This window comes from Mus caroli, unplaced genomic scaffold, assembly GCF_978045245.1.
Source record: "Mus caroli unplaced genomic scaffold, Mus_caroli_1 scaffold_9, whole genome shotgun sequence".
NCBI lineage: Eukaryota > Metazoa > Chordata > Mammalia > Rodentia > Muridae > Mus > Mus caroli.
This window is the reverse complement of record NW_028227264.1, coordinates 116,005,037-116,030,723: the sequence shown is the minus strand read 5'-3', so window position 1 is coordinate 116,030,723 and position 25,687 is coordinate 116,005,037. Positions and strand designations below refer to the sequence as shown.

At 43.1% G+C, this 25,687-nt stretch overlaps 1 protein-coding gene and 1 non-coding gene across 3 annotated transcripts in view; both read right to left on the bottom strand.

The window, feature by feature from the left end:
• The window catches only part of Ptprb (protein tyrosine phosphatase receptor type B), a 112,700-nt gene that overhangs the window by 46,048 nt on the left and 40,965 nt on the right, over positions 1-25,687 (bottom strand). For both annotated transcript variants that reach the window (XM_029482951.2, XM_021173460.3), the window contains 9 exons: positions 23,581-23,844; positions 21,575-21,844; positions 18,263-18,523; positions 12,800-13,066; positions 9,576-9,839; positions 3,997-4,260; positions 3,196-3,459; positions 1,722-1,985; positions 1,227-1,496 (listed from right to left, as the gene is read on the bottom strand). In XM_029482951.2, coding sequence (XP_029338811.1) covers positions 1,227-1,496; positions 1,722-1,985; positions 3,196-3,459; positions 3,997-4,260; positions 9,576-9,839; positions 12,800-13,066; positions 18,263-18,523; positions 21,575-21,844; positions 23,581-23,844 — 2,388 coding nt within the window. The remainder of the gene's footprint in view (positions 1-1,226; positions 1,497-1,721; positions 1,986-3,195; positions 3,460-3,996; positions 4,261-9,575; positions 9,840-12,799; positions 13,067-18,262; positions 18,524-21,574; positions 21,845-23,580; positions 23,845-25,687) is intronic.
• LOC115032205 (small nucleolar RNA SNORA4) lies at positions 2,157-2,293 on the bottom strand. The gene has a single exon (XR_003837862.1). It is a non-coding gene; the product is annotated as a small nucleolar RNA SNORA4 (small nucleolar RNA).

Below are 25,687 nucleotides of genomic sequence, written 5' to 3'. Positions count from 1 at the left end.
GAGCCCCCAAAGTAAAGAAACAGGACGTTTGTAAGTTACTTGTGCCAAAATGTAGTTTACAAACAGCCACAAAAGAACAAGAAACTGGGATCGGAAATTATCATCACAGATACTTTTTAGATAGAGATCTAAGATGGATATAAGATATGATTAGATAGTTCTTCAGAGGAGGTTGGGTGTGGTTGGCTTTTGTGTGAGGGTTTTTGTGTGCTCATTTTTTGTTCCCAGACAGGAGACAGGATACATACACATACACATACACATACACATATACATATACACATACACACACATACACATCTATACATATACATATATTTTTTGTTTGTTTTTACATAGCTCTGGCTAGCCAAGATCTAAGACATTACTTGATCTGTACAACTAAGTTTCTTTTTTTTTATGATGCCAATTAAATTAAAGGTCAAAAGGTCATCTCTGAGTGCTAACTGAAGGCTTATAGATGATTATTAGACTGCAGAGGGAAGAGTGGATGGACAGACAGGGAAAAGCTAATGGTAGTAGAAGTTAGATTTAAGGGCACAAGAAAGAAAAATAACAGGAAACCCCCACATCATTCTAAAAGCCAGCATAGATTGGGGCTTTGCACTGGGGTCCTGACCAGCATTTTTCCCAGATGGCTTGTGAAGATGAGCACTTGGTAAGCAAGGCAAGTGGTAACTGTTGTGTTGGGGCTCAATTGAAGTCCTGGCACAAGAGTCCTCAAAAGTTGGAGGGGGCAGAAGATCAGAGAAACAGATAGGTTGAAATGACATCATTACTATGAGTCAGGGATGTGAGTAAGACCAGGGATGGATTTCTACACCCAGAACCTAGAAAAATATGCTTACACATGTTGTAAAACATGTAAAATATGTTGTCAAGTGGTAACCTGACATCTTATTTTAGCTCCAGTTTCTAACTTTGAGGACTATATGCTAACACATTTGCACCGTTTCAAATGGCCAACTCTGTAGTAAAGTCAGCTTCTGCCGTCGTCAACTACCAGTGCCGATTCTAATGACAAATCCAGATTGGAGTACTGTGGGCTAAAGCCTACATGGGCTGGCTGACCCTTCTGCCAGTGTGAAGTCAGGATGAATTTGACTACTGTGTCAAGAGCTATGCATCTTCTCCCAGCATGGCCTCTCGCTCACCTGATCATTGTCTACACCGTGGTAGACAGAGGAGATAACTTCCTGTCCAAGACAGGAAGTTGTGTTACTTACCTGTCCGGCCTTCAGCCTGGGACTCTTTACTAAAGAGGCCTCCGCTGACAGTCAGGATCTGCATCTTGTATTTCTTGCCTGGCGTTAGATCTTCAAATTTATGCTGTCTCGCCGTAGCTGGCTCTGACGTGTTGCTCAAAAGAAGCCCATTCTCATTTAGAAGCAGGATATCATATCTTTCTGCCACACCAAGGGCTTTCTGCCAACTTACTGTTAAGGAATTACTGCTGTATGCATTGTCTGCGACGACTCCCTGGACAGACGCTGGGACTTCAAAGAAATAAGAGAAGCAAGAATGCTCAGGCTCGGCCACTTTGGGCAAAGTCCTCCACTGAGGAAAGATTCTCTAAAATCCTAGTGCACAACTACATGCTCTCTAAAGATACGTAGGTAGTTTAAAATGAGATTTTCACCAGTGAGCTAAGCCCATTCGCTGTTCCACTGCAGGGAACTGTGGGATACTCTCATCTGGGTTTTTACCAGGCATGTGCTCACCTGTCTGTCCGAGCGCATCTATCTGGTTTCTCAGGGACCCGCTGACAGAAACAATGGCGATCCTGTACTTGGCTCCGGCCTCTAGCCTGTAGAATGTGTGCTCCGAGGCATGCTTGGGAATGGTCTGAGAGTCAACCTTCTCGTTCTGTCTGAATGCAGACACCACATAGGAATCCACATCCCCGCCACCAGGGCTCCAGGTTACCATCAGCCTATCCGTGGCTCCGTTGGCAGAAATGTGAATGTTTTTGACAGTGCTGGGGACTGGAAGAGAAAAGAAATGTAAAGCTATCGCTTGGGAAATGAACTGTGGGAATACCTAGCTACAGTCTCTAAGGTTGGCTGTGGGCGTGGCTCAGTGCTATAGCGCTTGCCAATCATTGCAAGGCCTTGGGTTCTATCCCTAGTGCCTCCCAAGTCATGCTTATCTTCTTCAATGTAGACCACAATATAGTAATGCACTATACTAAGGGGTACAGCCTACTGTGGAGTGTGGTCTTACTCTTTCTGCCAAATAGCCTGGATTAGTTAAGTTTACAGGTCATGCTTTTTAATGTTTTAACATTTACTGAAAGATGGCATGTACAAAAAATTGTCTATATTTTTTCCTGACTCTTCCACCCAAATAGAAGTTAAGGGGAGAAAATTTGGGTTGGAGAGATGGCTCAGCGGTTAAGAGCACTGACTGCTCTTCCAGAGGTCCTGAGTTCAATTCCCAGCCACCACATGGTGGCTCACAACCATCTGTAATGGGATTGGATGCCCTCTTCTGGTGTGTCTGAAGAAAACAACAGTGTACTCACATGCATTAAATAGATAAATAAATAAACAAATATTTTATTTAAAAACGGGGGAGTAGAGGTAGAGGAGAAAGTTCAAGGCCACCAAAGAGAAATGGAAACAGTAGTCATATATGGTTAGTCACATATTGAGGGCTAGTTAGACCGTTTCTATCCAAGCTTGGTTTTCATATTTACTCGCTATGTGATACTAGGGAAATTATTTAACCTCCATATATTTCTTCATAAGAAAACCATGCCAGTGGTGATAATAGGAAGAAGTCATAAGGCTGGGCAGGCTGGGCAGAGATGCTCTGCTGTAGGGATGCCCTCCAAGAAGCTGTCAACTTGCATTATTAAATAATTGCAACAGCTCCTCAATGGATCCCAAAGAACTGACTCCCCATCGGGAGAGCTATGTTTTAATATTTAATATAGTCTATGTGTCCCCAGAGCCCCAGCTAGGCATGTCCACTCAGTGTCATTTCTCTGAAAGGTTCCCGGCCACCTCTGTGTACTTTTATTAATGTCCTTTTAATAATCCTTCCTTGACAATGCCATTATCATGATCAGGACAGCTTTCTGCTTCTTATAGTTTCTCATTTGTCCAAGTCTTAATCTAAACACTTGCACTAATCAAACATCTTAAGCACATTACCATGCCAGCTCGGGCTCAGGAAAGCACTTCGATTTACCTGTGAGGCCTTCAATGAAGGCTGACTGCTGGACATCGCCACTGATGGTCAGGACGAGGATTTTGTAATGGCGCCCCGGCGTGAGCGCTGTGAACTGATACTCAGTTGCTGTGTTCACAAGGTGAATGTGAGGGAAGACTTTCATGTCGTTGAAGAGCAGCTGGACCTCGTACTGATCAACATCCCCTTTGGCTCTTGACCAAGTCACATGGAGATCCTCCGTACTCCTGTTGAGAAGGGTGAGGTCCTTCACAGGCTCTGGGACTGGAGAGAGGAATGAGAAGATATTTCAGGAGCAGGGCTGATCAAGTTTACCCTACATGATCTATAAATCTCGCTCAAGGGACTGCCAAACACATCTCTCGCCCCCCGGAAAAACCCGGAGTTACTTCATGCATAATTAAACCAGAGAAATTGAAAGCAACTACCTAAATCGTGATTGCTTTCCCCTGACATAAATCTTACATGTTGAACGTTGGGAGAATATAATTATAAAATGAGTTATGATCTCAATCAGAAGATAAAACAAGATGTCTAGAGTGTTGTCGCCTTGACGGGAGAAGTCAGAGAAGAAAGATGAAACGCTTGTTTTCCTCCCTCCCTCCCTTACTTGCTTTTATTTACCAATAAATGTTCTATAATTGTATGCCATTGCTTGGCTGAATGGGATAAGCCCCAGGTGGGAGTTATTGGGATTATAGGTGACTAATCAGGAAACAGAAAACTCAGGATTTACATGACGGTACTCAATGACCTTCAAGTCCAGTAACCCGCCTGTCCTTCACCCCACCCCTCACTTACTCGTTCTCCCTGTCCCCTGTTCACTGGCTTCATATTGTCCACTCTTTGTACTGACAGTGACGCTGTACAGGCGTCCAGGTACCAGCTTAATAAATTCACACTCATTTTCTGACTTGGGGATGCTTTTGGTTTGAATGAAGCTTTCTCTGTTTTTGATGGCGACTTCATAGTGGTCAAAGTCTCCGGTGGCATGCACCCAGGACACCTTTAAGTAGTCGCTTCTGGCAGAGTTGCTAACACTGATTCCCTGGACCTTGTCAGGTACTGGAAAGAGAACAAGCAAAGCTTTAATGACTCGGGGAGAGCAGTTGATCACAGATGACACAGATGCCAGAGACAATAATACAAAGTCGCTAGTTTTTATCGTATGCTTTTAAAAGATAAATCTGAGACCTATACATCAGAAAGAGGAAAGATGGTTATATTACTTAAAATAACCTTTTGAAAAAAAACCCCGATGATTGCATTTCAATCTAATAAACGACACACAGATGTGTCTTATGAGATGGAACATTAAGCATAATAACTAGCGCCTAATAGGAAAGATGATACAGATATTAATGATCACAGCATACCTTGGTTACTCTAGTTATCAAGAAAAGTACAAAAACCCAAGAGGAAAATGGAAAAAGGTAAACATATATGAGTGCATATATAAACATGTATGAGTACATATAAAACATGTATGAATACATATATAAACATGTATAAGTGCATATATAAGCAAGTATGAGTACATATATAAGCAAGTATGAGTACATATATAAACATGTATACGTGCATATATAAACATGTATGAGCACATATATAAATATGTGTAAGTGCATATATAAACATGTATGAGTACATATTTAAAGAGATGTTCTGAGTCATTAATCACCAAAGAAACTCAAATTCAGACCCCAATAATATTCTGCATTCCTTTGGCAAAATAGAAAGCAGACACAGCCAGCTATGAGAAGGGGCATTTTTCATGTCCTTCTCATGCATTTCTATATATGCACTTATACATGTTTATATATTTACTCATGCATGTTTATATATGCACTTATACATGTTTATATATTTACTCACATATGTTTATATATGCACATATACAGAGGTCAGGTAATGAACTGTTTGTTGTGCATACACAATGAGATATTACATACACAGTTCTCACTATTAATTTCTTATTAAGTCAAAACACAAGCATTTGGGTCTCTTGCTTTTAATACCAAAACAGGAACCAATAGTGAATCTAAGCAACATATGATAACTTTGAAAATTCAAGTCCCTGAAAGATTACATACTTCTTACATGCATTAAAAAGCCTTCTTATATTAAAACAACTGAAACATTTAAACCCTGTTAGGGTAGGACTGTACACAGTCAAGCAATGCAAGGAAGAAATGAGCCCAATGAGTCAAGATGGCTATTGTGGGATGGATTAGTCAGTGGTGCACCACGTGACTGGATACGGCACACAGTCAAAGTCCTAGCTGGCTTTTATTTTAAATTTGTAAAAATTTACTAGCTGGATGCCTAGAAAAATCAAAGCGTCAATTGATGCATGCTTTTATGAAGCAAAAATCACGACTAACACTCTTTTGTAAATCCGAGGCTCCTTCTAGTAGATATATAAAGGAATGGCTCCCTGGGCTGACGTTTTCCTTCTCCCTGAGCAGGAAAATGCATTTTTACCAGGAACACTGCAAAGTGAAGCAATTCTGATATTAAGGGTGGTCTGGTTTTCAATTTAGGGCTGAATTTTGATTCAATAATAAATTACGAGTTTTTTCTCTCTTGTGTGTGTGGAGTGTATATACATAGTGCATGGTGTATGGAGTGTGTATGTGTGGTGTATGAGTGTGTGTGGTGTGTATGTGGTATGTTATGTATGTGTGTGTATGTGTGTGTGAGTGTGTGTGTGTGATGTGTGTGTGTGTATGTGAGTGTGTGGGTGCATGTAAACATAGAGGCCAGAGACTGACATCTTTCTTGATTGTTCTTCGCCTTAGTTTCTGGGAGAGGTTCAGTTTTCTTTTTCTCTTTTTTTCTTTTTTACTTTTGTTGTTGTTGTTGTTGTTGTTGGTTTTTCGAGACAGGGTTTCTCTGTATAGCACTGGCTGTCCTGGAACTCATTTTGTAGACCAGGCTGGCCTTGAACTCAGAAATCTGCCTGCCTCTGCCTCCTGAGTGCTGGGATTAAAGGCCTGTGTCACCACGCCCGGCAAGGTTCAATTCTTCTTCTTCTTCTTCTTCTTCTTCTTCTTCTTCTTCTTCTTCTTCTTCTTCTTCTTCTTCTTCTTCTTCTTCTTCTTCTTCTTCTTCTTCTTCTTCTTCTTCTTCTTCTTTCTCCTTCTCCTTCTCCTTCTCCTTCTCCTTCTCCTTCTCCTTCTCCTTCTCCTTCTCCTTCTCCTTCTCCTTCTCCTTCTCCTTCTCCTTCTCCTTCTCCTTCTCCTTCTCCTTCTCCTTCTCCTTCTCCTCCTCCTCCTCCTCCTCCTCCTCCTCCTCCTCCTCCTCCTCCTCCTCCTCCTTCTCCTCCTTCTCCCTCTCCTTCTTCTCCCTCTCCTTCTTCTCCCTCTCCCTCTCCTTCTTCTTCTTTTGGTTTGGTTTTTCGAGACAGGATTTTTCTGTGTAGCCCTGTCTGTCCTGGAACTCACTCTGTAGACCAGGCTGGCCTCGAACTCAGAAATCTGCCTGCCTCTGCCTCCCCCCGGGAGGTTCAGTTTTCTAATTGAACCTAGAGCTTGTCAGTTTGGCCAGTGAGCTCCTCCTAGCTGTTTGTCTCTGTCTTCCCCAGCCCAGGCCCAGTGTGCTACTGGTACAGATCTGAGTCACCGTGCCAGGCTTTTATGTGGGTGATGGGGATCCAAACTTTGGCCCCCATGCCTGCGTGATGGTCATTTTGTTGACTGAGCCATCTTCCCAGCCACAGCCTGTTTCTAGCTGACTGGGGCCAGCCATGGATACCCACAGGAGGAAGCATTGAAGGGAGCGCCGTGCTTGATCCCGAGCACTAAGCCCTTGCTCCAATTCGCTGTCTTTTTTAGCTCCTTTGAGCACCTCTAGGCCTGTAGGAGTTTGGCTTACGTCATAGGATGTCTGCTGTGGCATGTGCCAAGCCAATGGCCTTTCCTTCTACTTTCTCCCAAATCATAAAACAGCCAGAAATTCCATCATTTTGGCACCTAAACTATATTTCCCCACGAGGCGTTTACACAGGCTGTATTAATATCTCTTGGATTATATTTACGGACCAGGTTTATATTAGAACATGCTACACCCCAGGCCCGGAACAAAACCAGGGCTTTACCCGAAACCAATTACAGTTCTGTTAACATTCAGCCACCGCAGAGATGGGAAATTCTGAAATGGCACTGCATTTGCGGACCAAGACTGGTCAGTGATCTAAGCAATTTACTGACGGCAAAGCAATTACTGCAGGAAGAAGAAGTAGCTGAGCGTGAGGCTAAGTCAATAAGGGGCTCTCCAGGTGGAGCTGGAAGTCATTTGTGTGAGCTGCTTTAGGGAGGACGTGACACGGGATTAGAAACGTTGGTCTGCTCGTCCAAACGGAGAAGAGCATTAGCAAAGTTAAAGAGCGTGAAGACACTCAGCCCAAATGAGCAGGACAGCAGCTCAGACACGAGTCCTCAGTTAGAGTCATTGGCCTCTGCCAGTCGAGGACCAAATCCGAGATCACACTGGAGAAAGAGTCACGATGCTGCTCTGAGCAGAAAATAGCTTTTCTTGCATTTGGGGAAGACCTTAGCAAAAGGCCTTACAATATTAGAGTCACGTGGACAGGGAATGCTAACTGGCAGTGGGTTAGAAGTTGTAGGTCAGTAGTCAAGAGACATAGCCTTAATTTCTAATCAGTTTTAGGCCCAGGGTTGATCGATATGGTGGTCTGACATACGATTGCTCTGGAAGTGAAAAGTGGCTTTTCTGATCTAAGTCATGATTGCAATTATCAGCATAATTAAACTTTAGGTTATCCGGTGTGTAGAGATAATCTCTGTTCTCAATTAGCACTTCTAAATAAGGTGTGACATAATGCCTGGACTCTGGCACAGTTCAGACTTGTGACTTCGGAAAAGCCACACTTTGCTTCTGGGATTTTCATCATCTCCAAAATCAGAAGATAGAAGGACCATTGGAAGGACCATTTCAATGCAAGCATTCTGTAACAATGTAAACAGGGGTTTCTTAATTGGGGAGAGAAGATACAAGGTACGGGCATGAGACCTGGTAGAAATGTCATTTCTCCTTAAGACTCAGGGGCTACAGTGCCGGCTAAGCGGTTTAGAGGGCTTCCTGCTCTCACAGAGGACCTGAGTTTGGTTCCCAGCACCACTCAGCATCTGGCTCGTCAAGACCGGCAACTTCAGCTCCAGGGCTTGTGACACCCTCTTCTAGACGCCTTAAGCCCCTGCGCTCACGTGCAAACATCCACCGGAAGACACACATAACTAACTAATACTAAAGATATACATAAAAAGAAACTGCCGACCCGCTTTTACTCGGCACAGCTTCAGGGGTTACTATATTTCTAGAGTCTACCTAGGGGCCACCAGGTGGCAAACCTTGCTTCTCATGATTCGTCTACCAGGAAGCTACCAAGTTCCTGCTCAGCCCCTGCATCGGAGCTCACTAGCAGGGTGACATCATTGTCTTTCATGTGCAAGAGTCACCCCAGAGTCTAGTGGAAAAGACTTGACAGAAAATGACGTCAGCCTTGAGCAGAAAGTTCAGACGTGGACCTCAGAAAGCAACAATGTATCTAAAGTCATGGTTCTCTATATTTAGTTCCTTCCAGGACATCAAAGATGTGACCATCATCGGCTGAGAGTTTTGGTCCCTAGTCTGGGGACTACAAAGGGTCACATTTTTACCTTGTGTTCAAAGAACGCACAGTAGTCTTGACCATCACATATTTTGGGAAAGATTATAAAACCAAGAGACTTTTAGGCTCTGGAATGGAACAGAGCTAAGTTTAAGTCCAAGATCTAAAACGTGTGGCTGCTCAGCAGTAACAAATCGTTGGGCACATGATTTAGCTGTCTTAAAACTTGTTTTCCAGGCCCGGCAGTGGTGGCGCACACTTTTGATCCCAGCACTTGGGAGGCAGAGGCAGGCGGATTTCTGAGTTCGAGGCCAGCCTGGTCTACAGAGTGAGTTCCAGGACAGCCAGGGCTACACAGAGAAACCCTGTTTCGAATAAATAAAAACAAAACACCAAACCAAACAAAAACTGGGTTTCGTAATCTGTAATAATGCCCATCTTAGAAAGGAACGTGTAAGGATTAATTAGTTAGTGCATGTGAACCCACATTCCAGTAGCCGAAAATCACTCTTAAAACAGAAATATTTGTTATCCTATATTTAAATATAATATGAATTCCAACTATGAAAGGTAGGGAAGTCTTCCTGTAAATGTAACATCTGCTCAGGTACCCAGTCTCTTCAGTCAGAATAGGAAGATTCCAGGGCAATTTTGTGATGTTAACGGCCTTTTTATTCAGGATCACTGCAAGTTGTTGACGCCCAGAGCCACAGTCTCCGTGGTGCCCTGTACCCCTCATAATCCTTACCTGTCCGTTCCTCACTGAAGGCGTGGCTTGCATAATTGCCGCTCTTGGTGGTTATGGTGACATTGTAGAGGCGGCCCGGGGTGAGGGAGCTGAAGGAACACTCGCTGACAGATTTGGCGATGATGAGGAATTGAACCACCTGGCCCTCGTGGGAGAGGGTCACGACGTAGTGATCCACTTCTCCAGGCGCTGGCAGCCAGGAGACGCTGAGGTAGTCATTCCGGCCAGAATTGTTGACTGTCACTCCACTCACACTGGACGGGACTGTGAGTTCAAACCAGGGGGAAGGTCGTCAAAGAAAACACAAGCAGAAGTTTGAGTTAACTATTGCATTCAATAAAACTTGGGCGCTGGGAGGGCTGACTTGATTGGACTAGAAGTTAAGGAGGTACCAGGATCCCAAGTGGCTTTAGGAAGATAAACTCTCTTCCATCCGAAGGCTGATGAAAGAAAAACACAAGGAGGGATTTTAGGTGCCCCAGGATCCACGCACGCACGCTGCCACTGTGACTTTATGGGGTTTCTAAGTGAGGTGAGACATTTTCAGGGGTATTTTTTGTGAATGAGCCAAGAGGGTCTTGGTAGCTGTTCAAATGAATCGGTTTAACCAAACTCACCCCAAACAAACAAACGACAACACCCAAACAAATAAAAAACAAAGGTACTTGAGGGTAAAGGAGAAAAAATTCCATGGATTTTTCTGAAGAATTTAGACTGTGTTGCCTTTGACTTTCATGTGTTTTTTATTTCTGGCGAATTTAATAGAAAGCACAGCGGGAGGCCCTGCTGTCCCTTTGGAAAGCGTTTTCTGCCCTCTTGTGGCCACAAGCTTAAAAGTGCATGCTGGAAGCCTGCCCCTCTGGTCACAGCTTTCTCTGCTGTGACTGACTGGGCAAACCATCTCTTTGATGTTAATATTACCACTTGTTTATATCAGTTAGAGGTCAATGCTACAAATGTCCACCAAGAAGCTTGTGTTTTTTCATAATTATAAAAATGGAACAGATAAACCTTAAGGTTTTCCCTGGCTACAAGATAGAAATGAGGAACTAGTAACTGGAGGGTGTTGAATAAAATGTTCATTATGCATCGGAGGTAAGCGCTAGGACACAGAACTGCCTTTGGTGATGGTAGACCAAACTCTCAGAGTGTGCACAGACTGCAAGCTTGTTTCCATCAAGGGCGGTTTAACGTTCAGCTGGTTATTTTCCTATAGTTATCAGGACCACTATATTGCATGCAAAAGATAGGATTTGACCTCAGTGAAGCCTCAAGTCCTTATGGTCTAATACTTCCTGATTTTTATGAATTAAGCTCCAAGTCTGTCATACACACAATTGATGGGCCGTGTACAGACTGTTTAGAAAACATAGAGTTACCAAGAGGAGTTTTGCCAAAAGCATAACTCACTTGATTTGGACAAAATAGACTTAAGGGTTACTTGGTATTTCTCTAGAATGAACATTTTTCTCAGATCGGGACTAGATGGATAGAATATATGATGCTTTAAGTTTTAGCTCCTCCCATTTTATCTAGGCTGGAAATGTTCTTGCATGTTTGTTTCAACTCTGTGGAAACCTAGCTGAGAATATTGAGCAATATATCAAGTATTTGAAGGAATTACTAATGATTATCACTGAATCATTTTACAATGTACTCTGTAAAATCTGTACTAATGCAGGGAGCTCCTTGAATCTATAGTCACTGTGTGTGCACAGTAGTGTGGATATGGGGCTTCTGTGTGTGTCATTGTCTGTACACAGTAGTGTCTCATGTTTCCTCTCTCCATGTCCAGGCCTAGTGATCTGGGCCATGTCTGAGCTGTGCCCCTATTCTCTGGAGAAGTGGAGAGAGCTACGAGAACCCAGAGGAAGGAAACTCTCAGGTCCCAGGAGCCTGGGTCCCTAGTTTCTCTACTTGGAGAAGAACCCATATAAAGAGTTAACCAATCAGGAGCTGAGACAGGATGGGATTCAGTCTAACCAGACCAATGCAGGATGGAACTCACTGGAAGATGTATGCCAAGTTCTTCTTAACTGTACCACATTGAAGTGTGGTGCCAGTAACTATCACAGGAGAAGAAAGAGTGTGTCCGGAAAGACACCGGTGACAGTGTCTATTGTCACGGAATGAGACCGCTGGCACGCATCAGTGAGCTTCTACTGAGACCAAGAGCCCTGGCTTCAGTTTTTCAGCCACTCCCTGAGAGCTAAAGAAAGCTGTGCTTTCTGGGTTAATGAAGTCAGTAAGATGAATGATTTTTGGAAAGAGATTTTTGTATGACACCACAGCCGGTAATTAATATCTGAGTGTTGGGTTTATAGACTGAGAACCCCTGAAACCCAGCTTATATGATTACATAACATTAAAAGGTCAAGTTTATTGACCCGATTCTGAGTTTAGCCATAGTTATCAAAGCTTTGGTTAGGCTTTTGTATTTTTTTCCCTAAGAAACTCGGAACATAAATTTCACATATTGTGTGAAATAATAAGTTATGTACTTTCAATGGATTAGGTAGAAAAATTCCACTTCCTCTTCTGGTGCCGAGCCTCTCTGACAAAGATAGCCACAATGATGCTTATTTGTCGTCTTAGGTTACATCCTATTTTGTAAGAAGCAGTGTTTAGTTGACATACAACACTGAGCGAGCATTCGATGATGTTGCTTACAACACACAGATATTCGACTTTTACAGGGGCCATTTTATATTCCAGTGGTCCCAGCTGTTGGAAAGGCTGAGGCAGGAGGCTGGTAGGAGCCAAAGAGTTCAGAGCCAACTTGGGCAACACAGCAAGACTCTACAAATGCCACCTGAGAATTACATCAACTCAATTTTGACCTTGTCAAGTGGATATCATCTTGCTTCTAGGTGTTGAAAATAAGACTATGTGTGTGGAAGATAGTTGATTATTTCTTTACCTTAATTGAAAAAAAACCCACAAATTTAAAGGAAAACAGCTCCCAACTAGAAAAGGCTCAGACACCAAGTGGTTATCATGACTTGAGATTTGTTTTTCGTTTCGATGTGGTTACTGGAGATATGAGAAAGGTTCAGTATTCTCTCCTGTTCTCACCCATCTGCCAGTTTCAATTCCAGGTACCTCTGGCACGGAAAACTGGCTTTTTAGGAAGGAAACAGGGAGGCCTGACTTTAGGACGTTTAAAAAATTCCACATACGGAGGAGGTCTCTGTAAGTTACAAAGGCCTATCTGCATTTCTTACCTGTCCTTCCTTCCGCCACCACCTGCCGGGAAGAGATCCCTCCGCTCACCGTGGTCACCACCACGGAGTAGAGGCTGCCGGATTTCAGGGCACGGAAGCTGTATCTGCTGGTATCACTGGAAACACTCTCGTTCTTGACAACCACATTTTCATGGATCAGTAAAACTTGGTAGAACTCTACATCTCCCAGTGCCTTTGTCCAGTTAGTGAACAGACTATTGCTCGTCCCTTGGTTGCTGACGTGAAGGTCAGTCACCTGGGCAGGCACTAAAGTACAGTAAAGAGAGGACGGCACACATTGTGCTTAGTCAGCCAAGGCACGGTAAGAATAAGGGGTCAACATGGAGACTGATTAAATAACAACAACAACCACAACATGTTTTCTTTGGTTTTGCAGTGAGGTTTTCACCCTGTTCCTTGTGGGACCTGTTCCTCTACAGGGTTCAACCACTTCAAACAGTGGCTCCAACATCAGCTTTCAATTAATCAAAGTCAGTTCAGGTCTGCAGTGAGATAATGTTTACTAACGAGCTTTGGCTTTGAATTTTGCATAATAAAGTCTGATGCTCTAGAGAACTTTTTTACTTGATATGATTTTATCCATACATAGTCTACAAAAACACCAAATCAAACCATCTACTCGAGCCAATGACTGTTTCAGGGTGGCAACAGGATATTCTGTCAAGCTGGTTGTTAGGCTATGGACCAGCAAGCTGGTCATTTCTTTATAAGTATATCCTCCAAAGGGCTATTGTCATTGTTCCTGACTATTCCATGATAGTATGTGCTATGTAATATATAAAATTATAGTCTTGGTAATTATAATAAGTAGTGAATGCCTGCTATCTTTTAGGTAGAGCAGAAGACAATTTAGAGGTCAGACTATCTGCTATTCAAAAGTGTCTACAAAGTTGATTTCATATTTCCTTTACTAATGAGAAGGCCAAAGATTGGCTTTTTAGCTTACACCAGAGCTTGACAAAATAATCAGCCAGGTATCCAAGTCAGAGCTCTCTCACCCCTAAGCCCGTGACCTTTTTTACCCCTAAGCCCGTGACCTTCTAATTAATAGCTGTTGGCATCTCTGTCCCATCCATTAGTGATCACAGATACTTCATTCTCTTTGTGCTCCTTCCTCAAGACACAATAATCAGAGCGTCAGTGGGCCTCCTTGAAGCTCATTAGCTTTTAGATTAAGATGTGAATACATTCACTAAAAATGATAGCATATGTAGTTCAGTAGAACTGTCTGATTAATATTTTATATGGGAAGCAAAGGAACTGCAACTATCCGTTAAAACAAAAATGAAACAAAAACAAAAACATCGCCCCCTCACACTAATTACATAAACAAAGTTGAAGGGCAAATAGCCAATTTTACTAGCAAGTTACAGTAAGCAGGACAGAATGAATAAAACCCGTAAAGAATAGGCAGACATGTTAAGTGGATGGGACAGAATTGGAAGTACAGAAAAAGATGAATGAATGCATATGTATATAATCTATCTATCTATCCATTCATATATAGGTGTGTATGTCTCTCTCTCTCTCTATTATAGATATAAATATATATGTATATATATGTATGTGTGTATATATATATATGTGTGTGTGTGTGTGTGCATGTGTGATCATAGAAGTATTTTATTAGAATAGAAGAAACATATATAACATATATGCATTATATATAAATAAACAAAGCTGTCTTTGAGTGATATATGTGTATATGAGAGACTATATATATATACACATATATACACATGAATCCTAAAACTCTTCCAAGGAAGAGTCTCTGTGGCCCATTGTTAAACAAAGAGGTTTCAAGTGTGACGCCAAGAGTCATCTATGAGAGATCTTATCAGTCAGATGCCAAAATCAAGCGCCACTACTCACCAAAACGCATTCGACCCCATAATTTTAAAAAAAGGAGCCACACATCAGAATTTTTTTTTCAATGTGCATTTCTAAATTGTGTATAAGAATCAAGAAGTCTCAAAACGTTTGTTTGTTGGGCTGGAGAGATGGCTCAGTGGCTATGTGCAAAGCGTACGCATGCGCATGCCCATAACCACAGTGCTGGGGGCTGAGGCGAGAGGATCCCGGGAGTTCTCTGGCCAGCCAGTCCAGCTGAAGCCATGAGTTTCAGAGTCACTGAGACGCCCTGTCTTTAAAAATCAGATGTGGGCTGGTGAGGTGCCTCAGCAGGTCAGTGCATTTGCTGCCAGGCCAGGTGAACTGTGTTTCAGTCCCGAGACTCACATGGTACAAGGAGAGCGCACTGCCTCCCAGGAACGGTCACCTGATCCCCTCACAGGTGCTACGGTATGTGTGTGCCCACAAACTCACAAAGAAAAACAGACAGTTTTAAATTTTAAAAAGAGTGGAAAACTGATAGACAAAACTGATGACATCCAAATATTAACCTCTGGACTCCACCCAGTCACTCATGAGGGTAAGTGTGCCCGCTTCTAAGTGAGCTCACATGTGCATACAACACGCACAGGAGTGTGTGTACCTGCTCCAACGTGAGCTCGCACATGCATACACCACACACATACATACACATACAAAACTGTTAAGAAAACTAACAGTGGGCCGGGCAGTGGTGGCGCATGCCTGTAATCCCAGCACTTGGGAGGCAGAGGCAGGCGGATTTCAGAGTTCAAGGCCAGCCTAGTCTTCAGAGTGAGTTCCAGGACTGCACAGAGTCTCGAGAAAGAAAAAACAAAAAACAAACAAACAAACAAACAAACAAAAACCAAAAAACCAACAATAAGCAAAATATCTGACCACAAACTTTCCAAAGGGAGATACTAGTGAACAGGCATAGGAAAGAGTTCTGAAGCCATTAGATGGGAGAGTTCACCAACACATCTACTGGAATTGCTGAATTTTAAAATAAACACATACACAATAAATGCCAAGTGCTGCCTGGAGCTCTCATATACTGTTTACAGTAGTGTAAAAAAACAAAAACAAAAAACAAAAACAAAACTATAGTCTAGCTAGGCATGGTGGCAAATGCCTAGAGTCCCAGCCACCTTGGGGTGCCTGAGACAGAAGGGTCACTTGAACCCAGGAGTTTGAGGCTAGCCTGAGCATCAGTAGTGAGAACCCCATCTCAAAACATAAGAAAGTAAATGTTTTAATTGCTGTAGGAAAGACACCAACAGTTCCTTACAAAGTTAAACACATGCTATATATTACATCACCCCACAATATGAACAGTAGAACTGATAAAAATATTAGCATCTGAAGCGATGCCCCGGGCTTTCATTTCCAGCAGCATGCTAGGTTATTACCGTGAAAAATCACCCCAATAAACATATCTCACATAGTGGATAAAAATAAAAACAAACGGAGCAATACATTGTTAAGAACGGCAGGAATTCTCAGAGGCCGGTAAATGAGCTGTAGGCCACTGGATTACTGAAGCTAACTGCTGCCACAGGCGTATGATTCAGACATGAAGGCACACTTTGATTTTACAGTTCTGCAGGGTCCTGGAGCTGGGAGATAAAGTGTAAGACACCCCTAGGCCAAGAAGCTGATGGCTGAGCCTACAGAGAGCTGCCTCCTGCAAGTCTATTCTTCTCCACTCTCCATCCCATTGAACCGTCTTATTATCTGCTAGAGAGAACAATTTTCTTTGAGGGTTATTTGTGTGTGTATGTATGTGTGTGTGTGTGTGTGACTTGCTCAACCTGTGTGTGTGTGTGAGTGTTATGTCTGTAAGTGTGTGAGTGTGTATGTGTGTGTGTGTGTATGTGTATGAGTGGGTGTGTAAGCGTGTAAGTGGGCGTGTAAGCGTGTGTGTGGGTGTATGTGCTTGTGAATGTGTGTGTGTATACACCTAACCAAGAACAAAAGAACATATATAGACTTGGGAGAAAAAAACCAGAGAATATTTGAAAGTGAAAATTTTAAGAAATTTCAACAGATGAGACAGAGCTCAACTGATGAGCCGAAACAGCTGAAGAAATCAGGCAGATTGCAGACCAAGAAGCAAATACATGGAATTTGTCTCCGTGCTACAAATGGGGAACGGAGAAGAGTCGAGAGGCCGGACTGGAGAGTTAATGGCTGAAAATGTGCAGGATTGAAAAAAGGCACTAATCTGAAAGGACAGACATCCCAAGAAATCTCAGGTAAACGAGCAAAAGGATTTCTGTAGCTAGATTGTCCCTGTGAAACAGCAGAACTGGGCGAGGGCTGCTAGGAGCAGCCGCATTAAACAGGCTTCTCACAGGAAAGCAAGAATTACACTGGAAGCCTGCTTTGTACCAGAGACAGTAAGTGCCAGAGAAGCTAGAAAAAAAATCCTAGTGTCCTGATAGAAAATACCTTTCAGCACAAGACAAAAACATAGGAAACTGCTTTGCCAAATCGAGAGCTACAAAAAGACATGCCCAGAAATAAAAGCAAAAGTGGAGAGAGTTTGTCCCTAGGCCCTTTTCAATAAAGAATTTAAAGAATGTCCTTCTGGATGAAGGAAACCCCTCTGACGTGAAGCTTCTGAAACGCAGGGACGAAGGACAACCAGGTGGTAAGTTGGAAGAAAAGTCAAAGAGCGCACAACTTCACAAAACCATAGTTTGGGGAGGCAGAATTCACAAGGAGAAATGAAAGAGCTGGAGAGATGGCTCAGCAGATCACAACACTTGCTGCTTTAGCAGTGGACCTGGGTTTATTTCCTAGCTTCTGCATGGTGGCTCACAACTCTCCATCGCTCCAGTCCTGGGGACAGGACATTCTCTTCTAGACACCAGGGGCACCAGGCACACTCATACGCACACATGCACAATCACTCATATGTATTTTAACATGTTGAAGAAGGAAGGAAAGACAATACGGGCTATCCAGTGCTATCCATTGCTAATGCCCGTCTTGATGAGGACACGGCTTCTCACGTCACTGAGAAACAGGCAGCAATTCTAAGGGCAGGGCTCAGCCTAGCACCCGTCTCCCTGCTGGCATTGGCACTCACAAGCTCCCTACCTCTCCCCCCTCCACCGCTGACTCTGATGTCAAATTATCAACTCTCCTTTCTAAAACCAATTTTCTCATTGCACTGTAGATCCCACATTCCTCACTGAACGACACTTCCCCCTCTCCTGATGATGCCACAATCCCCCTTTCCTCTAGAAATGACAATCATCATAAAATATCCTGCTTTTGTAATAATTTAAAACAATACTTTCTACCTCACTCCCTGTTCTCAATAGTGTCCCACCTCTTCGTTCTCTTTCGCAGGTAGAACTTCTTGTCAAAGTTACTCTCTAATATATTTCAATGAGTAAAATACACCTAAGCAAAAGAAGAAACTTAGCAAAATAGGAAATGCAATAGAAAGGATCATAATGTCCTGGAATGTACATGATAGGCTTGGCAGGCACTTAGCAGCTATTTGCAAACTTCTGTGGACAGACCATTGTGAAATGTAAAATCTGCGAATGCCATTACCTGTTCTTCCTTTGATTGAAGATGACTGTTTTAAATCTCCACTCATGCTAGTGACAGTAGCCTTGTAATTCCGTCCAGGCATCAGGTCTGTAAAAGTGAATTCTTTGGCATCTTTGGAGAGTGACTTGTGGATGACCAAGAGCTCTCTGTCCATCAGTGAAATGATGTATTTCTCCCATTCGCCTAGAGGGGCCCGCCACGTGATGCCCAGTGAAGTTTCGTTAGCGTGTTTGACGCGAAGCTGGAGGACAGCCAGGGGTACTGAGAAAAAAACAGTTGAGTCTTGGGGTCACTGGTTCAGTCACAACCGTTAGTAGTTTTTTGTTTGTTTGTTTGTTTGTTTGTTTTTTTAGAGAACTTCTCTTTTCCATCTGTTCAGGGCTCTACAGGAGTTGGCTGTGATCTTAACTCTCCAGCCATGTCGCTAGCCCTGAGAGTTCCTCTCTTCTTGTGGATCATTGTCTTGAAAATAATTTCAAAAAAAAACCTCCTGTGACCCACAAAACTAAAAAGAATAGACTATGCTTGAGTTTTTGAGTGGGGTGAGAAGTATTTATTGCTCTCAAATCTTAGAAAGACCAAATGCTCCCCCCTTTACTTCTTTTTTTTTTTTTTTTTTAAGATTTATTTATTTACTATATGTAAGTACACTGTAGCTGTCTTCAGACACTCCAGAAGAGGGCGCCAGATCTCGTTGCGGATGGTTGTGAGCCACCATGTGGTTGCTGGGATTTGAACTCTGGACCTTCGGAAGAGCAGTCGGGTGCTCTTACCCACTGAGCCATCTCACCGGCCCCCCCCCTTTACTTCTGAGGGGACCCCGCTGTGCCACAAAGGAGGGGCAACTGGAGAGCAATAATTACAGTCCTAGAAAGGACAGCCCTTACCCTAAAGGAATCTCGATTTCTTCTTCTTTAGAAGGCGTTATCACTATAATTTCTCAAAGACGTCGTTAACAGCAAAATATTGACCCCCACAAAACAGTGGGGGGCCACATTATAAAAAGAGCCGGTTATATAAAATTACACTTTGATTTGAGGTTTTCTGTGGTTTTGTGGGAATGGATCACTGAATCTGTCGTCAGTGTTAAAAAGGGGGAAAAAAAGATGATGATTTGTATCAATGTCTCCCTCAAGCTACGTCATGCATCGCCTGCCAGTGTGGTTCTACAATGACCCCCAGGTGGCCTGTCAACATTGTTTGCTACTCTAATGACCCAGAAAATTTAGAAGAAAAATAAAACACAAATCAAGGCGTTCTAATTTTTTTGCATTCACTCAAAGCACATCTGCAAAACCTCCCAGGCCATTAAAATGCCTGTTCTCCTGAAAAACATTACCAACAATCTGAAAGATGTCATTTTTAAAGAAGCAGTGTGAGCCCTCGTAGCCTGTACAAGTATGTAGGGGCTGGGCACTGGGCTAGTGGCCACCAAAGGGTGTTGAGTTGCTTTGCTCAAGTTTTAAAATTCAGGCTGAGACACAGTTAAGGGTTTCGCTGTAGACTCTTGGGCGAGCAAAGCACTTACAATGCCCTGCTACATACGCGCAGGGCTGAGAGTCGGCTTTCTGACTCCTCCAACAGCGTGGCTGTGAACCTTGTCGGGAAGGAACAATTGTTTCAAAGCTAGAAGGTGAAGTTGCACAAAGAAACCAAAGGGGGGGAAATATAACCTGAAAGCAAACTCAGCATAAAATAAATTAAAATCAAAGTTGGAGGCTGGGGGTGTGTGTCTTCATTAGGTTTTTACTGCTGTGAATAGATACAGTGACTGTGAATAGTGACTGTATCTATTCTACTGTGAATAGATACAGTGACTAAGGCAACTCCTATACGGACAACATTGTAATAACGGGGGCTGGTTTGCAGGCTCAGAAGTTCAGTCCATTATCATCAAAGTGGGAACATGGCAGCATCCAGGCAGGCATAGTATAGGAGGAGCTCAGAGTTCTATGTCTTCATCTGAAGGCTGCTAGCAGAAGACTGGCAACCAAGAAGCTAGGATGAGGGTCTTAAAGTCCACCCTCACAAGGACACACCTACTCCAACAAGGCCACCCCCCCCCAAATAGTGCCACTCCCTGGGCTAGGCATACTCAAACCATCACAGGGTGGACCTGGCTGTTCATTCAGCTTACATTTCCAGGTTGTTTAAGGTGACTGGCAAAGCGCTGGGGGACAAGGAAGACACGTGTACTGTGAGCCCTGAGAGTGCCTTGGCTTAAGCTGGCTAGAACTTTGACCATCATCCCCTTGACGTTAGTACTGGAGGATGAAAAGGTCACTGAGAGACACAGGTGGTGCGTTAAGGGGCTATCACAGCCCTCCTCTTTGGTATTCTCACAAGAATATTGAATTATCACGGCAGTCATTTCTTTATCAGGCAGGACTAAGGGAGATCGATTTCACTTTAATTATGGTCTATTCTGCATCCCAATGGTCACTATAGAAATGCTGGAGGATAACTGGCATACTCGAAAGCTGAGACAACAGGTTCTGGTGTTTGGGATTTGCCAAAGAAATTGCAATATAATGGGGGCAGCAAAATGATCAGAATCCATGGATCCTAACCCACCCTTTCCTGCCATTCAAACAGGATGCTAACTGCCCTACCAGGTAAGAGAGATTCCCAAGTTAGTCAATATTAGGTCAAGGCAATGGTAACTCGGTTATCAGCACTCTTTGAAAGATTGGTCTTTATTCTCCAATTGTATCTTTTCTGTTGTTGTAGCATTTACAATGTCTTTCCTTGGGGCTGGAGAGATAGCTCGGTAGTTAAGAGTGCTTGCTGCTCTGGTATAGGACCTGGGCTCAGAGGCCAGCACTCAGGTTGAGCATCTCACAAGTGCCTGTAATGCCAGCTCTATGGGAATCCTCTGCCCTCTGCTGGATTCCGGTGCTCATTATTGCCCCACCCTCCCATCCCTCTGCTGCAGCTGCCGCCACCTCCCTCAACACACAGTTTAAAACTTTTATATATAGGCTTTTTTTTTTGAGCCGGGGTTTCTCTGTGTAGCCCCGAAGTTCACTCTGTAGACCAGGCTGCCCTCAAACTCAGACATCCACCTGCCTCTGCCTTCTTCGACTGGGATTAAAAAGCCGCGAGCCAGCATTACCTGGCATAAAGATAAATCTTCAAAATGTCTTTTCTTTCACGCAATGATAGCCATCAGGAGTTCAAAACTGACAAAGTTAAATGTTTGCAACTCTGTTAGCCTTATAATCGCTCACCTTTAGGGAGTACAGAAATAAAACATCCGTGGCTCTATGAAGCAGGCAATGAATTACGGTCTGCCAACCAGGTTTGCTTTACCTGTCCTGCCTTGGCAGCGCTCGGAATTCCGCAGATTTCCGCTCTCAACAATGACTTCTACCTCATACTGTCTTCCTGGTATGAGCTCCAAGCCATCCAAGGCATAGCGCGTTTCTTCCTTTCCCACGGTGGTGTTGAGCAAGACCAAGGATTCATTGAAGAGCACGATACGATAATGCTCCCAATCTCCAGCAGGGGGCGTCCAGTTCACGGCAAAGGACTTCATCCAAATCTCGTTGTAGGAAACCAGATTCCTCACTTTTTCTGGAACTAAACGAGGGGCATGCGGAGAAGGTATTGAAAACAAAACAAAAACAAGAAATTAGGAATATTCGCTTGCTTTTTGTGGGGAGCGATATAGAGAACACAGTGTTTGCTATTGAACACATGTGTATTGCCTCCTGATTTCTGAGTAGGTGAGTTCTCTCCCTCTCCTTTCCCTCCCCCCCCCCCGCCCCCATTTTGAAGACATGGGAAAATCATTCCAATAACGGGGGAAAGTTATGCAGTCTTTTGCCACTCTGTTCATAGCGTCGCGTTGCGACTGCTGTTTTCCACTGCTTGTTTGCCAGTCCTGGAGATCATTAATGACATCGTATCTCATGGTGGTGAGACTGACAAATGGGATAGCTTTTGAAAAGATACTGTATGTTGTAATCGTGAAACATCCTCATTTATTTTTTGATTCCAATGGGAAAGAACAAACTTCATGCGTATGGCTTTGGGCATGTTTTGAGTGCACACACTCTGAGTCTCTTCAAAAAAGGGCCAAACAAAACCCAGGTGCTTCGCTTACATCTGAGTCTCTTCAAGTTCAGACCCGCACGGGCCCCTTGATGCCTCCCTATGGCCACCGCCTCTCCTTCCCTTTCCCTTTCAGTATGTTCAGCGGTCTGTCCTGCCAGCTGACCTCCCCTGAGCACTTGCACCTCTTAGCCTCTCCCACCATTCACTCTCACAGACATGCCCCCTTTCCCGTTCCATTTCCCAGGAAGTCCATTCTCTCTAGGTTCCCCTGCAAGGCCATTGCCCCCAAGCTTCTACTGATATTCTGGGAGAGAAGATTGCTCTTGGTCCCTTTGGACCATATAGGTCTTACTTGAGATCTCTAATGGCACTGAGACTGGACTCAAATTAAACCACCTCCTTTAAATTCAAGTTCCAGTACTTTCCTGGCCAGATTTAATTATTCCAGTTTATCTGCACAATGTCTATGTTAATGGCATAGCTCTTAGCTTACAGCTTTCTTGCAAGAAATACATGAAATAGGTTTAAAGTGTTTGTGCAGGGCCCAATACATGAAATTACCAATGCCATTGGCATTTTAAAAGGCATCTATTATAGGTGTGTGTGTGTGTGTGTGTGTTATGTCTTTGTTTAAAATGTAGCATCTATTAAGCAAAAGTCAGCAAATAATCCTTTATTGAACTACATAAATGACCCCTGAAAGATTTTATTTTTAGTTTTAGAAATACAAAAACAAGCCACCAAGTAAGCTTGCCCACAGGGTGTACTTTGCAGAAGCTTGCCTTAAAAGCAATAGTACACTGTAGCCACTTTCACAAGGTGCAAGGTTGATAATACAGCAATTTACTCAAAGAAAGAGATAAATGTTCATTGACATAAATGAATAAAACTACTTATGGGCAACACCATGAGATGCTAAGTTGGCTTTATTATAAGAATGAACCAGAAATGCTTTCTTCACTGGCATCGGTGATAGTGGGTTTGTGATAGTTAGATGATGGGGCATGAGAGAGCAGAGAAGAGGGACAACCTGCAGATCACACAGGAACCCAAGCACATTTGCTTAAATGATGCAATATATGCAACTAAAGCCTCTGTCTTAGTCTCTGTGTGGGTTCTATTCCAGGGGGATTTGTGGTCATAAAACCCCTGCTTCTCAGGTAGGAAAAGAAGTCAGTTTCTCCATTATTTTTCCCTATTCTGAGCCACATCTGAGAAGTGATTGAGGCAACCAGAGACTATCCCACAGGCCGACTCACCTGTTCTGCCCGCTGCTGACTTCTCAGCAGAGAGCTCACCAGAGATGCAGCTGATGGTCACTTGGTAAAGCCGTCCAGGGACTAGGTCCTTAAATTGAGTTTCAGTAACACGAGGTGCTAATGTTTTGGATTCTTTGATGGTCCCTTGGTGAGACAGGGTAATGCTGTAGGAATCTACATCCCCAGGGGGTTTCTGCCACTTCACATTTAGAGAGGTCAAACTGCCGTCATTTGTCACCTTCAGGTTTGAGACTTCCATGGGAGCTAATTAGTAAAGAACAGAAAAGACCGACCATTGACTTCTCACCCCTTCCCTTCGTATGGCCTCGTTTTGACCTAAATTTTAATGTCTACAGAATGTAGTCTTCGATCAGGAGAAAATCATGTGTGAGACAAAATGTTACTGGAAATCTAAGAAAGACAGTGTCATCGCAAGAGACCTATCTTGTAGTCAGCAGCCTGGTGGCACTTGTGGGCTGCCCACAGAACACTGGGCAGTTCTCTCTCAGACTTGCTGCGTGTGCTTGCTTACTAACAAATAAAGCTTGGATAGAAGATTGTCTGTGCTCCTTTACAGCTCTGGATTCTTTAGACAGAATTTACAGTGAGCTTTGCCATCTACTTAATTTCTTTGTGTGCCCGCACAGTTATTTCTTTAAACAAATCTACCCTAAATAGGTTGATTAGTTGGTAGTTGTACAAATTTGTATGCTCAAATACTTTTTAAAAGGTTATGCGTGTGTGTGTGTGTGAGTGTGTCACATATGTGCAAGTGTGCACACACAGATGGTAGAAGAGGTTATTGGTAACAGGAGCTCAAGTTGCAGACAAGTGTGAGTTGCCCAGTGACAGTGCTAGCAGCTAAACTCTGGAAGAGCAGTAAGCACTTAGCAGCTGAGCCATCTCTCCAAACCCATTGAAATACTTTTTATATTAAGTCATGATAAAGTTCAAGAGCTGTGTTACTCATTCATCAAAGGGAAAGTCATGAGAAGAGATAAAATTTGATGAATATTTTTTCCTACCTCTTACACATGCTGTAACTATGCCTGAGGACATAATACAAATTAATACAGTTTCACTACAAGACAGTATATAGCATGGTGATTTTGCACAGGATTCTCAGAAGGGTAATTTGTTCTCTCTCTCTCTCTCTCTCTCTCTCTCTCTCTCTCTCTGTCTCTGTCTCTGTCTCTCTCTGAATATCTCTTTGTGTCTGTGTCTGCCTTTGTTTCTCTGTCTTGTCTCTGACTCTGTGACTCTCTTTCTTTCTTTCTTTCTTTCTTTCTTTCTTTCTTTCTTTCTTTCTTTCTTTCTTTCTTTCTTTCTTTCTTTCTTTCTCTATCTCTATCTCTCTCTTTCTCATCCAAGATGGCCTAGAACTTGCTACATAATCAAGTCTGTCCTCAAACTTGTGATCCTCCTGCCTCAGCTTCTTCACAAACAGTTCTTAAGATATCTTGTGCATTTTTCTTAGGAACATCTACATATTTTTGAAGTGTGTAACAAAAGATATGGGCGTGTGTAGTGGTCTCCAATAACTCTCTCCTTAACCTCCTGTAGTTCCAGATACTCTCCCCACTAGAACAACTTCAAAGGCATTACAGCTTACTATAAAATTAGATAACTCACAATGAGACGCTCAACACATTATATAAACTAGGAGCATTTGAATGTAAGTTCCTCCAGGGCTCTGACACTGTTTATCTCGATTGGTACTAACCTTGGCATCTACCTAACACTCAGGAAGAATTGGCTGGATAAATCAGCGAATGAACAGTTCTTTAATAAGTAGCACCATTTTTTTTTTTTTCAGTTTCGGTTAGGCTGAGCAACTGGGTCCCATGTCATGTTTTCTTGGGTAGAGGGTTTTAGAAATGACTGTCATACAAGAACATGTCTCCATACAGCCCTAAGAAAAGCACTCCAAACTCACTCCGGGTGCTCACAAAGATAGCAAATGCCTACTTGAGAGGCAGAGGAAGGGGGCCTCGGGTGTGTATTAAATGGAAAAGTTTGAACCGCATCAGCAACTTTGCTTCAGAATGTTGCCAAGGGCTAGCTTCAACGTTAGAATAAAAGCGATTCATTTTTCTTCACGAAGATG